We start from the raw sequence: 15,108 nt of genomic DNA on the forward strand, positions 1-15,108 counted from the left end.
ATAAAAACTATACCCATCCAAAAGAAAGAGGTCTGGAGCTAATTTTCTCCCAGTGTGTACAGCCCATGCTCATTTGTCTTTGAAAGTTCATGCAAGTTTCTGATAGCTCACTATAGCCATGTTATCCAAATGCTTTTCTTTCTATAGACTTTTCTATTATTCTAATTAGGTAGAGACTTGTAATTGGCACATTTTCCAGTACAAAATACAGACTTTTTTTTTTCTCTACAACTGTAAGTTTCAGTGGCACATAAATGGTTCCAAGACAGAATGAAAATGCCAGGAACTCTCATTTTGAATTGCATTGATTTAATTAAATAGATTATGTTATGGATGTTTAAGATGCAACAACTGCAGAATGAGTATTTGTTGACATTTACATGCATTTAGAAATCCATTATAGACTCTGAACATTAACTCAAGTACCATTTCATACTTTTAATTACTCTTTGGTAGTCCAAAAATGATTCTGTATAAAATATCTAGATTATGTTTATGAGCTTCAATTACTTGAGATTCAGATAACACTAGGAGAGATCTTGGTGTTTCCAATGTTTTCGTATTACCTTACTTTTTTAATATCAAAACATCTGTTAATATTTCCATGTATGTACTGAAATAGGATTTTTATATGTATCTGGCCTTCCTTTTTTGGAGTCATGCCAAAATATCACTTTCAGAAGCTGAAGACAGATTATACATAATTTATGAACTTTGTCTTCCATGGCAAGTAGAAATGAAACGACAACATTGCCTTTTCGCTGAGCAGAGCCCACGCAGTCTATACTTACGGTATAGTATATAATATAATTATTCAAGATTATTAAACACTACGTGGAGTCCCATGGAGGGTGCTTTTAATTCTGTAGTGATTAATATATGAACTGCAAAAACATTTTTCACATTCAGGATAATTAACCCTCATGGCTTGGCTTGTGAAGTTTTCATGGGGATTAGTGGTATTGCAATTTTAATAGTATTTCCCCATCTGTCACAAACAGTAATAATACTAGGAAATTATATGAGTATAAATTTACTAAGCTGAGATCCTTGATAGTGTTGACCTACACCTACATGCTATATATGATGTTTTCAGGACCTGTTCTTCTTTAGATTAGACATTTAAAGTTTTGCAAATACCCCAGCTGTAATTTCTTTTTAAATGTCTTTACGGTTTTGTCTGGTAGGCTTTCTATTTAGAGTTCATACTACAGACTGCCAGACTCTACAGAAGTTACAACACAGATTCATGGTTTTTTGAATTTACAAGAAGAAATTTCTTCCAAATGGTTACAGTGTTTTGGGATCATATCTGAGGCCAAGGTTCCATGATCATATAAAAATGAATCTTTACAGCATCAGAATACCCAGAAGTGCAAATCAGATCTGAACCTGGCATGAACACATGATTGAATTACTCTAAAATTAACTACAGCATACAGGAGGAAACTTATGAGCATTTTGTGCTTTAAAGACAGTTTTATATATGGTTTAGCACAAAGTCAGAAAGACATTGACAAACCATACTTATTCCAACGTAAAACTTGTAAATAACGTTAACCTGTCAGAAGTTGTTGAACAAATTTGCACCATGGGACCACAGTATTAAGGGCTGTGATGTTACATTTATTTTACTGTCAGTTCAATTATTTAATCTGTTTTAAAACTGTCCTTTTCCATTTCCATGGGTCAAGTTTTAATTGCCATAGTATACTTTGTGCCAAAGGATGAACAAGGTTTACTAAGACAGGAAGACAAAAAAGGAAGAAAGAAAGCCCTGCAACGTAATTTCTAGGGTGCTTGTAGTGGACCTATATTCTGGTCCCCCATGACAGTGGGCTTACACATTCTACTAAGACTGACATAACGTAACATGCTTCAGCATTCCTTTGTGTAGGATGTAAAATTCAGATGAGTACTGTAGCTCACTTCAGAGTAACTTTCTTGCTTTTGTCAACTTTCTAGACCAGGAACTCATAACTTTTTATTTTGTCACAAGACTTCATTGAAGTCTTAGTATTGAACTTAAAGTTAGAATTTCCAAGTAGGGACCAAATACCTAAAGGTTGGTAATGCATACCTTTTAGGTACTTACTTTTATGTGTGTCTGGCTTTACTTATTTCAGATATATTTCTCATATAGCCACTGTAGGATTACATGCAGTATAAATGCATACTTATGTATAAATACACAGTAAGTAAACTATATTATTCCTTTCAAAATAGGTGAAGAGAACACTTGCAGATATCTCAGAACTTCATCAGCTTCTGTTAGAAGTACACTGCACTATATAGAATCCCTGAGAATTTCTCTCAAAATATTCTACAAAATCAACACTTGCTTCTTCTACCTGAATTCACATTGAAGATAGGTTTTGGAGAGTACAAACTTGAATTTGAACTGAAAGGTGTGCTCCAGGGATGCACTTGGCATACTCCACCCACTAATGGACACAAAACCTACTAAAAAGTAAAAATGCTTTAGTACAGATAGTGTGGACATCGTGTCCTTATCTTCATTGTTTCACTGCCCAGATTTGCTTCTACTGTATTGCAGTACTTACTAATGTAGACGGAACCACAGTACCCATTGTAATTAAAGAAGTTGTAATTAATAGTCTACATAAATTACAGACATGTCAATAATTTTTACCCTGACAACTGGTATTTCTACATTCCCAATTATTTATATCAAATATGACAGAACAAAACACGTTGGATAAATAGTGTCAGGAGGTGATAGCCAATCATGAAGATGTATTCTGGCTGTTTTGGTTTTAATTTAACTGGCTTTTATCCATTCATTGTTCTGATAACCCTATAATGAAACTCAGGAATAAGATAATTGGCAGCACTTTGCCAGTACAATAATCTTTCTCAGCAGTAAGAATATTGGCAGAATTTCTCTGACTGCTGGTTCATTTCAATGTTAGGTAAACCTGAATACTGTGATTGTATGGAGCTCATGACTGTATTTCCCCACTGTGAAAGCTCACAGCATCTACCTTAACGCTGAATTTCTGTTGCAACATTTCAACAATGAGATTTCACAACAATATGGTCCTTCATGACAAATTAAACCAGAAGTACAAGAGCATCAGGGAAAAAAGGAATGGAAAGCTCTATTTTTTGAGTATAGTCAGAAGGGAAAGAAATTGGTTAAGAAGAATTGGAAAGGCAGCGAACACACAGGGCAAGATCCTGCCATATTTGCACACGATTAGCAGCACCTACTTGCATGTGAAATACCCCAATTTTTAATAGAATCATAGAATCATAGAATGGTTTAGGTTGGAAGGGACCTTGAAGATCATTGAGTTCCACCCCCCCGCCATAGGCAGGGACACCTCCCACTAGACCAGGTTACCCAAGGCCACATCCAACCTGGCCTTGAACACCTCCAGGGATGGGGCATCCACAACCTCTCTGGGCAACCTGTTAAATAAATAAAATAAATAGGCCTCCTGAAAAACAGAGATAATCTTGCTTGTGGAAAAGTCTATTGAATGTGTGGCCACAAATTATGTGCTGCTATTCTTATATTTAAAAAATAACCCTAAAGATTGATCCTACCACTGGACTTTTCCTGAATTAGCAATAATTAGAAGAAATTGCAACCTATATTAATTTCCCAAGGTGGTCTTTCGATAAAAATATCCGAATAATCTAAAAAAAAGAGCAAATGAAGGGTTTAGTGTCTCAAGAATATTTAAATCTAGGTTTTATATTTTTGTTTCCAGTTAGGTATTTTTATTTGCATGTTATTTTTTTCTGTATTGTGTGTGAAATGGGAATTTGAATTCTCTCTCACCCAAGACAGTGAGAGGTTATGTTCTCTACAATCAGCTTATCAACACTTTACCCCAAATAAATATTTGATTAGATGTGAGTTTAAAATATACTGACAGAAAATCTTAACTCCTCTATTGATATAAATGCTCCCACAGAGTCTCAAAAATAAGATTTAAAAAAGCAATATATTTCTGTCTGGGACTTCATGTCCTCTGCCACACGCACAGGATGAGAAATTCCTATATGTACTGCTGTGTACTCAGACAGAGTCTTTATCAAAACTGTTTTTTCCTACTTATAACTTGCAGAGGTATTTTGTCATTTACAGATACAGAAATACAGTTCAATGAGTATTTGTAGAGTATGAGACTCTTGAAGAAGCAGGTAATTCACCTTGGGATAGTGATACCGACAGGTGAAAAAGTCTTTTCACATTTAGGGAATGATGACTTAAGATGAACTGTAAAAACATGCTACATTTAGAGACACTTCATCTACATCTATGATATTTATGTTAAAAGAGTAAATGGACAAAATCATTACATTTCATGCAATTGATCTAGACCAGTCTGAGGTAGAGAGGAAGAGCCAGTAAGTAATTAACTAATTTATTCTCCTGTTATTGAAACAGTAACTGAATTTTATGTTTATATATAGGAGTTCTAGGCAAACTTTATTTATTTATTATTATTTATTTTTTATTTCTTTATAAACATACACACAGTGATACAAACTTTTGTCAAGTGATACAAACTTTTGTCATGAAAATCAATACATTGTAACATGTGGATGCTATGATACATACATACTACATATATAGCAATAAAACAGAAGTAATTTCAGAACTGTGTTAGTCAAAATAATGCCAAAGACTAATAAATAATTTTACAGGTTGGATATTTTAGGCCATTTATTTATTTAAAATAAACAAAACCCAACAATTCTTTTTCATTTTTTTTTTCCACTTCCTAAATGCCAACTCTCAATCTGCATTTTGAATTAAATTTCTGTCTTCAGAAAATTTGGTTTTAGAGCAGTCTTTCTATAAGAGCACCAGTAATTTTTTATGTTGATAAGTAATATCAAGATCATTTCATTTAATGATTAATTTCATATCTTTGTATCAGATTATATTTAATTCAATTATAGTATTCTAATGTAGTAGTAAAGTAAATTTCAATCTGTGGTCTGTGGGGTCTCATGGACTTATGCCACAGAGTCTGCAAATGTAATCAAAAAAAGCTTGCTTATTTTCAATGGTGGTAGACTTTTATAGTACTGTAGCTCACTTTGGAGAACTTTTAGCAGTCTACAAAGCAAAGGAGGTGGAAAACTTCTATGTTAGTGGATACTTGAAGGTATAAGTGACTTACAATAATGATGTGAACTATTAATAAGCTAAAGGAAAAATAGATCTTTTGAGCTACTGAGTCGTATTTCACAGCAAGAACAGAGAAAGCACGGGTAGACTATGGTAGGGTTCTGTCAAACTTCTAATGTTTGTGGCAGGATCTCTTTAAATCTTTGAGATTTCAGGAGTCCTCTGGGATCATTATTGCAGGTGAGGAGAAAATGGAATAGTGCATCTGCCATGTATGCTGTGCAAACAGATTGTGAAACGATAAACACACTAAACTTGGTTTTGCTCCATTCAGGGAGCCCTTATTCTGATGAATGAGGGGATCTGGTGCCTTTTATAGACACATCATCCCACAGAAGCAGTACTGCACAAAGGAGAGAAGAAATAAGATTTTCTGCCATTGCATCATAGATATTTAGACACTTGTGCAAAACTGAATGCTAAATGCAATACAAAAAAATCATAGCAAGTCAGATCGATAATTTATCCCAGTCTTGACATCTTCGGTAGTGAAGATGGCTATATAGCAGACTAGAATGGCTTGTTTGTCCAAAAGTTTGCTTCACTTCACACAAATGTATCTGTTGGTCTTACAAAAGATACTACCTCTCCCTGGCAACCTTTTCTTCTTTATGTGGTAGAAGGTAGTGGAGAATCAATCTCTTGTGTAGCTTTCTATCAGTCTTACGGAAAGTTTATTTCACCACACACAGACAGATTCTTTAATCAAGGAAGTTTCATCTGTCAATCACATGCCACTGCTAATGATAACCAAATGTTGCACCTACTAAAGGATGGGAAAGTATCTAAAAGCAGGTGGCAGAGAAATAGTGTTACACTGGCTCATGCTGTCAAATCAGCATTACTGTATCATCACATTATTTATCAAACAACTTACATTTTCAGGGTTTAAAATAAATGTCTTTGTATGTTTAATAAGGAGATTGAAACTATGAAATATAGCTATTTCTTATGAAGGTCAGTTCATCTGTATGACCTAATTATCTTGGCTTTTTTATAGTGAATGATGAGAAATCTACCTTTTTAGAATTGCACAGCTCATCCAATCTATTTTAGGTATCTACTTTAGGATGAGATTAATCATACCCCATAAGTTGCTATTAACTCTAAAAACCAGACAACTGATTTAGAAATGGCTGCTTATACAAGAGATGCTGAGAGCTAGTTAAAATGAATGCTACCCCTTTTGCCTGGAAATTGAGTGTGTTTGCTGGTTTCGTTTTTGTCAACAAAGTGAAATTTCTGGGATGTGCAAATATTCACATGGAAACAATCTTTTAGCAAGGGAATAATGACAAATCTCTATAATCCTGTTGTACTGTGTGTGATTATACATACTCCTGCTGACACATGGGCTACACCTCTGTTAGTAAACTAAACATTGTCAGGGCATGGGTGTGAGTGTGGGAAAGTGATTGTCTAGACTGCTGAAATGTTAGGGTGAATGCTAGAATGCTTCTAACTTGGGTTGTCTAGCACTGTCCCAAACAATCTCAGGCATAATGTAGTAGACAGAGCGAGCTAAAGTCTCAGGAAGTGGCTTGTAGACAGCCAAGCTGTTTTGAAGGGCAGCTGACTTTAACAGTGCATGGCCGTGGTCAGAGCATGCTCATTGGTCTTGGGGCTTGATGTTTCTTAAGATGATAGCACAGACAGAGATGCAGTGTCGACATGATGGAATAGCATTCCTTTTTTTGAGAGGGATTCCTTTTCCCTAACTCTAGATACTTAAAATTCTGAGCTACTATAACCTGCTGGATAAAGAGAGAACCTCAGCTCAGTTTACAGTAAAGGCAGAAAATAAGTATTTCCAGAAGGTGATTGAACTGACTGATCATAGACAGCTATCTAAATATGAGTTGGTTTGTTTTCCTGAGATTCATATTTCTCTACTGACTATGAAAGTAGCCTAAGCTAACTAGTTCAAGTTTACCCCTCTAATTTTCAGAAACCTGAGTAAGGTAAATCCCAAACTTTGAGTCCAATTTACGGACAAAGAAAACAAAGGCATTTTGTGTTTTCAGAGGACTCAGTTGTTGGACAGCTTTAGCAACTGTACAGGATGAAAAACAAGGTATTAGACTGCTTGCCACTTTTTCAACTGAGGTTGATCTTTTCAGCATCAGGAGAAAGGCAACAAGAAAAATGTGATACCAACTCTAGTTTCTGTATTTGTAAAATAATGGAAGGTTATTTATGGATATGTTATTTACCATAAAGATATCCGATTCTCTCATAACTAGTGAAAGGCTTTATGTGGGGAATAAGCTGAAAACAGCAAACTGAAGGGAAGACCAGCAGCCTGATTCAGAACCACTTAATGAAGCTCTTCAGTAAAATTAGGACAGCAAAATGGAAACCATTTGTAGACTCAGAATTAGTTCCTTGGGCTGGGGACATGACAGTAATTATGAAAAATGCACAAATCTGACTAGATTTGAGAAAGATGAATTTGGAACCACTCTTTATATTGCTCAAAGAATGGGACCTCAAGGCAAAAGTAGAGATTTAGGCTGCATCTTTACATTTTAGCAATGCTATATGGAGAAAATGCAGGGAGGAAAGGGTAAAATACAGAAAGAGTTGTAGCTGCTCAGAGTAGAACTGCTCATTGCAAGGAACACAGAAGCAGCTATGTTTCCTGTTCAGCATGTTAATAGGTTGAAAAGGGAAATGCTGATCGAAAAGGAATGTAAGAATATTTCTTCATTTTCAGCAGAGAAAAAAAAAAGCTGAAGCCATGCTACCTTGATACTAGAATGGTTGAAATAACCTTTGCATTTGCTTCCTGAGTTCCCACTGTGTTCTGCTGGCTTCGTTGTGGAGATTAGATGAGGAGGTGAAGCTCCCACTTAGTGCCAAATACAGGGTCAATACTACTTCCTTTCTTCTGAATAAAAAAGGATGAAATAATAGAAGTGGTCTAAATTAATAAATTGCTTGCTAATCTCTTTTGGGATAGTGTAGATAATATGCTTTCTTCAACAAAATAATGCCATAATCAGACATCAAATGAATAATTAGATCTTGGTGTTTCAGTTTCTGATTTACCCAAATTATGTGTAATTTATCTTTAGTCACTGGGGATAAATCTAATCTAATCGAATCACGAGAGTGTAATTTGCATCAAGATCAGATTAATTGGTATTGTATTTTAGTTGACATTTTATATCTTTGTGGGGTTTTTTGCTTCTTTTCCCTTCCCGTTTCTGTTTGCAGGTTTTGACCTAGTGAAGTGTGAAGATCCTGGCATACCAAATTACGGCTACAAGATCCGAGATGAAGGACATTTTGTAGACACTGTCATTTTATACAGCTGTAATCCTGGCTATACAATGCATGGTAGTAGTATTATGACCTGCTTAAGTGGAGATCGAAGAGTTTGGGACAAGCCTTTGCCTACTTGCATAGGTAATACGGATTGTGACAATGAAAGTTTTCAGTCTGGTGTTTCAAGAAAAAAATCTAATATTCTGTCTTTCTATACTTTATCGTGTGATAATGGTGTAAATATACTTTAAATTTCTAGTAACGATTTACTGTGGATATCCAAGTATAACTTCTCTGAAACAGATGGCTAGCTAGTAATGGATAGAAAACTGCTGGGAAACACTTCCTTCTCTAGGGCAGCCTTTGAGGAAAGACTACTGCTTTGGTTCTGATGAAGTCCTGGGTCATCGAGTCTGATATGCTATCACAGGCAGCGATATTATCTTTACAAGCTAAGCAAACCCCATCGTAAAGCAAGTTAAGAATTGTTTTACCTTATCTGTTTTCATCAGAAATTATTTCGGTATCTTATTCCTGTGAAGCTAATTTCTAACTTTCACCCCGCATTGGTGGATTATTTTATCTGCATGCTCTTGAGTCATTGTTTCCACGCTAGGATACCCCATCTGTCAGAGCCTTGAGGTAGACCTTTTCTTTAAATCTCACATGTCTTCAAGTCTCTAAAACTGTGTTTCATTACAACCAGCGTAAATGTTAAATAGAGGAGTACTAAGTGAGATGCATAAAATAACACCGGGATAGCTATTGCCCATTGTACCTTTGCTAGACAGTTTCTCTCCTCCAGTTTTGCTTTCCAGTCCAACAATTACCAGTGACTTCCTGAGCTCAAGTTACACATGGAGTTCCCATGAGTCATTGGGAAAATCTTTCTTTCAATGTGTCTTCGGATGCTTAGTTTTTGCCTCTGCTGCAGGCAGGCCACCAACCTCTTTCAGCACTCACCAGACCTGTAGGATCCTTGCTTGTTTCCTCTCTCCCATATGGGGTACTACATTCTCCATTCCAGGAGCTGCTTCCTACTGAACACATTCACAGACCTGCAGTCCACAAAGGAGCAAGCTGCCTTCCTTTTAAAAGTTCAGCTTACCCAGAGGGTAAGTGCCAGAAAAACATCAGTGAACAGCATTTCTGCTGTCTTAGTAGAGGCATTATTTTTTCCACTTGATTCTGGAATTATATCTCTAAGTTTTCTCTTATATGTATGATAGGTCAAAACAACTCTTTCCAGGTTTGATTTAAAGGCTTTTCCAGGCTTTTTATATATTCAAGTCCTCAAGCTCTTCAGTTTAATTGGCTAGCTTCCTTGCCCTATAAGTTTGCCCTTTTGTAGAGAAGACCCATAATTAGTCCTACCTTTGCCTATCTCCCCATTTAATTTAAATGAAGTCATTACTCTAAGGTCATTTTCTGTGATATTTTCTTGTGCCTCTGTTCGCCACCAAGTAAGTTTCTGAATCAATTCTAAAATACTTCTTTGTTCCAAATCTATTAGGTGAATAAATCCATCTGTCTCCCTATTTTCTTTTCTTAGTGCGGTGTGTTGTCCTCTAATCTATATGTGGGTTGTTAAAATCTCAACCATACAGTATTTTAAAAAAAAATCACGTCTATTCCAATCTGATCTAGGGGAAGATAGGGAACCAAGGACCAAGTGAATCTAAAGAAAATCCCCATCTTTGCTCCTGTAGAACATCTTTTATAACCCTTCTCCAAAATATTTTTGACCAATAGGTATTTTTTTTCATGCTGACTTTTAGTTTACTACACCACTAGTATGTAATGCACCCTTCACTCCCATATCCACCTGTATTTCCAATTTTCTTGATAACAGTATACTTTTCAGGTCTCTATTCCAGTTATGATTGCTACTCTATCATCTTTTTTTTTTTTCATTATACTTTAATTTTGTACCTTGCATTAGTAGATTTGATTTCTGTATTTTGTTCCTAAGCTTTTGGAATCACTTATACCAAAACCTCTTGAGGATCTCACTTCATCTCTAAGTGGAATTCTGTCCTGATATCAATAATATAGTCAATTTTCTTTCAGTATTGAGACAGATTTTGTTCTTGCTTTCTGTCTTTTCGACCACAAAGCTATCTTTCTATGTACCTTTATCTCTTTACATATCTTTTTATTTGCTTTCTTTTTTCCTATCTTTAAGGTCAAATTTGGGGATTGCATCAGTTTTGTATAACCTCACTCTTCCTGTTTCTTGATTTAAAATTCTTCTGAAACGTATATTAGGTCCCCAAGAAGTCAAATGTTGACCATTCTCTCTGAAAGTCTTCTAAAGGTGAATATTTCTAAACAACCTTTCACAGACAGTCTGTTACCTTCATTAAATTGTTATGTTTTTTCTACTGTTCTGTGCACAGGAAAACTTGTCACAAAGATCCCTGAAAACTCAGTTAAGCATCTGCAGATAATTTCATGCTCTCTTTTATTTTTCCCTCTAGTGTTATTTATATAATCCTTCCTTTCTTCAGTTTTATTTTATGCTATTACAGTGTTATCTCTTCCTACTCTGATTTGACTATCTTCCTTTTCTTCCTTTTTCTTAAGTTCTCATGAACTTCTAAACATTACTTGCTTTCTTGGACACATTTTCTTAGTATCCCCCCATTTGTGCAAACATATTCTTTTTTGCTTGTTGTGTTTTAAATTGCCATTTGATATTTGCTGTTGTCTTCAGTGAAATTTACATACATCACTGTCTTTCCAATATTTTTAATCTCTTTCACAAAATATTTCAAGCCCATACATAGACATATTCTACATACTTTGCACCAAGTCATCTTCAGCAATACACTGCTATATTGGCCTTAGCATTCATTATCAGTTTCTCTATGTTCTGAGCCTTAATGAAGAAAAACAATTAACTGTAATCCTGCAATTCCTTCGCTAGAAGATTATAGAATATGTCACTTATATTAGTGATTTTTTGTTAGAATCACTTTTGAAAGTTTACTTTTGATCTGCTCCTAAAATAGATATAGCTGAATATAGCTCCTAAAATAGATATAGCATCATCCCAAATTTTGTCGTGTATTCTGTTTCTAAATGAGTCTTCTCAGAATTCAAAAGTAAATCTGTCAATTAGTTTGAGTTTAAATAATTTTTGTTTCACTGAGTTACCTTGAGTTCTTTGGCAAATACAGAACTGTAGCAGTCATTTCTTTATCTGCAGTTATCTATCACAGCTATTATTGCATTCAGAGCTTTCTTGTATAATGAAAATTAACTGAAATCTTAGGCAAAGGATATGTTTGGAGAAATTATGTACTAAAGCAGATTTCTGTTGTGGTTCTATAAATAATATGTAGTGTTTTGCGTGATCAAACCGGCAGGATAGATAAGTATATTAGTCAGTTTGTTTCCTCTGCAGTTATTTTCCTTCCTGGTAACAATTTGGTTGTCAGCAATGACTTGGTGGCATGTATAAGACTTATTATATGTTAGGAGAGTTCCTGATTATTTGGGCCAATTGCCGTGGTTCTTTCACAATCTGTGTCTTACGCTATGCTTGCTGTACAGCTGTGCTTGAAGAGTTCCCCATGGTAGCATTTTTTAATATCACTACTTCTGAGGCAACACTGTAAATGAAGTAGGAATTCAGGTACATCACTTAACTGAAAAGTTACTGATCCTTTTTGGTTTTGTGGCTCCTGACTGTCACACAGTTCCAGTTTCATCAAGGCACATCTTTATACTGGCCAGACAACAGGATGATGCTCTAAAGAAACAACATAAGAATCATTTGATTCCGAATTCTTAGCACTGCAATTGGTCCCTCCATCAAGTTAAGATAGCATTGATAATAAAAATGTTTTAAACCAGACACTGCATACTTTCAAATCATAGCTTTCTGATTTACTCTCTTACTTAGGGGCCATAAGGCATTTAAATTTTTAAATACTAAAGGAAATTACGAGGCAATACCTAGCTTCTTTTTGATGTAATCAAACTTGAAGTTACATAGAAGCAACTTGAAAGCATTAAACTAAAGGCATTTTGACATTAGAACAACAAAGAAAGTGATTTTAATTACAAAATCCAATGCTGTAAAGTCTGAATTTGAGAATTCAGTGTTACCTACGAAACCCAAACGTGTTAGGATATTTCTAAAGCATTTTTGCTTTCTTGCTGATGCTAAAATTGCGCTTTTGTAGTCTCAGTTCATATTGAACTACTCTTGTTGGTAAAGTAACGTAACACATACGTATGGTTTATTGCTTTATAACAAGGTAGGAATGAGATCATTACATGTGCATTTTTAACTTGTGTATGTGTCCTGGTTTGTATGTATGTGTACTGCTTCAGAGATACTAGGTCATTCTGTTACCATTTTAGGAGATAGAGAGATGTGGAATGGACAGAAAGTGGAAATGCAAAAATATTATGGTCTTGTTAAACATAAATGTAATCCTTACTTATTTTTTACTTACTTTGTAGCTGAGTGTGGTGGTCGAATTCATGCTGCTACATCAGGGCGCATTTTGTCCCCTGGTTACCCAGCACCATATGACAACAATCTTCATTGCACTTGGATTATCGAAGCAGATCCAGGAAAGACAATAAGGTACATGCTTAATTTCAATATTTATTGTTGACTTCAGTATTTTATAAATTATAGTCTATGCCTTACATTCTCAGACTCTTCTACACAATTTTTTGTTTATTAATTCCTCTTCACATTAATAAAGTTGATGCTTGTCATGCTGGCATTTATGAGTGCCATTCCTCTAGGGAACCTGGGTACCTAAATTGTGTAGGGGACACTTAGGCATCTGATTCAGAACTGTGAATTCCCTTAGATAATAGGGCCTATAAATCCTCAGCGTGTTAGAGTGGTGCACAGCTATGCCTTTTTCTAGTTGTAAACAAGCTAAAGTGCCAAGCTGTCAACTGTGGTTTCAAAATTCTTCCCCTGAGTCATTGTAATGCCATTCTTTTATATCTTACCGTCACATACAATGTAATAATTTGTTGTTTTAAATTGAATATAATTATTCAACACTATTTCTTAAATACATTACCTCAAGGAGCCGTAAAGTTCCTGACTCTCTGCCAGGACTGCTCAGACATCAGGCATCTTGGACCTTGTTGGGTACATATTAGGAACTGTCTTTTTGTCATGAATGCTTTGATCTGATGAGGATTTGACGATTAACAGCAGCAGCAGAAAAGATTAGTACTATAAAGCTTTATATACAACTCTGAAGGGTTTTCATTTTCCATTCCTGCTCTCTTCCATCACATCATTATTAATATATATAACATTTTGAATTATGTAAATGTCAGGCTTTTTCCTCATTATCAGTTGAATAATAAGAACGGCAACATATCAGAAGACATTGAGAATAATCAAATTTGATAAAAATGATGAGATTTTAATAAGAAGTGCATACAGGACTGAGAAAATGCTTAATAGATAAGGACTGGAAGATTTCTCCACACAGAGAAGGCAGCATAACAAAAAAAAGGGAAGAAATTAGAAGAATACAGAAAATAAGGGAAACACAATTAGTGACTAATGCGTGAAATAAAGATACATGACAAGAGCTGAATGATGGAATCTAGAGCTTTTAGTTCTATAATGATTTATGGAAAGATGACGGAAGGATTCAAGAAGTCGGGCAGAAAGAAATTAGTAACAGAAGAAAAACTTTTAAAACAGTATTTCCTCATCAGTTTGACATACCAACAAGAAAGACTATCATACTTTGCTGTTGATGTATAGCTAAGTCACTTAAGCAGAATGAATACCAATATTGAAAGACTATTTCAGCTCAGTTTTCCTGTAGCAACACACATATTCAAAAACTGTGAAATAGCAAATTCTGTTCAATATTTAAGCTAGTTTGTCCACTCCCAGCAGGAATTCTCTGTGAAAGCAAGAATCTAACAAAAACTTTTAACTTCTAACCAAGATAGATAATCTTAATTTCTGTCATTTTGAAATAGTTTATTGATACGTGCAACAGAGATTAGTTTTGTACTCCAGTGACAAGAAAGAAGTATGTAATTGCTGGTGAATGTGTTACTTCAGAATATTAGCTATTTATTTTGAGCAAAAAGTTACCAAATAGTAAGATGTTTCATTATTCAGTTTATGTGGACAATAGTTTTAACTGGTCACTTAAATGAAAATTTTTACTTTCTAAAATTAAACAGGCAAAAACATAAGCAAACCAAGTTATTCACTGGGAGTGTTTTTTTTGTTTGTTTTTTATTTTAAGTAATCCCATTTCACTAAGCCGAATAATGAATTCACTTCATCATTGGTGATTTCAGTGCATCATGTACATTTAAATGATAGTTTTCAAATTGATGATTTCCAATTAATGATAAATGTAGTGAAGAAATATCAACAGACAACTATTTGGGGAAAAAAAAAAATAAAAGAAGCTTTGATATTTACCTATTAGATTTCTTCAGTGTTAAAAACATAAACAGTCAGAACTTGAAGTCAATGTACGTATTTTGACTAATAACATAGCATTCTTGAACACCTTTCTAAATCTAATACTTCACCTGGAGATAAATACAGATTAGTCTGTTATAATAAAATTTTATATTTTATGAAATTTGGCTTAAAGCAAAGACAGGACAATCTATTTTCTGTTTTTGTATAGGAAAGA

At 34.8% G+C, this 15,108-nt stretch overlaps 1 protein-coding gene across 1 annotated transcript in view; it reads left to right on the top strand.

Moving 5' to 3' along the window:
* Positions 1-15,108, top strand: part of CSMD1 (CUB and Sushi multiple domains 1) — a gene marked incomplete at both ends in the record, with an annotated part of 1,228,645 nt that overhangs the window by 994,780 nt on the left and 218,757 nt on the right. Inside the window, 2 exons of the mRNA XM_082481062.1 lie at positions 8,393-8,584; positions 12,920-13,046. Coding sequence (XP_082337188.1) covers positions 8,393-8,584; positions 12,920-13,046 — 319 coding nt within the window. The remainder of the gene's footprint in view (positions 1-8,392; positions 8,585-12,919; positions 13,047-15,108) is intronic.

This window comes from Vanellus vanellus (genome assembly GCF_965231255.1).
Source record: "Vanellus vanellus genome assembly, chromosome: 3".
Taxonomy (NCBI): domain Eukaryota; kingdom Metazoa; phylum Chordata; class Aves; order Charadriiformes; family Charadriidae; genus Vanellus; species Vanellus vanellus.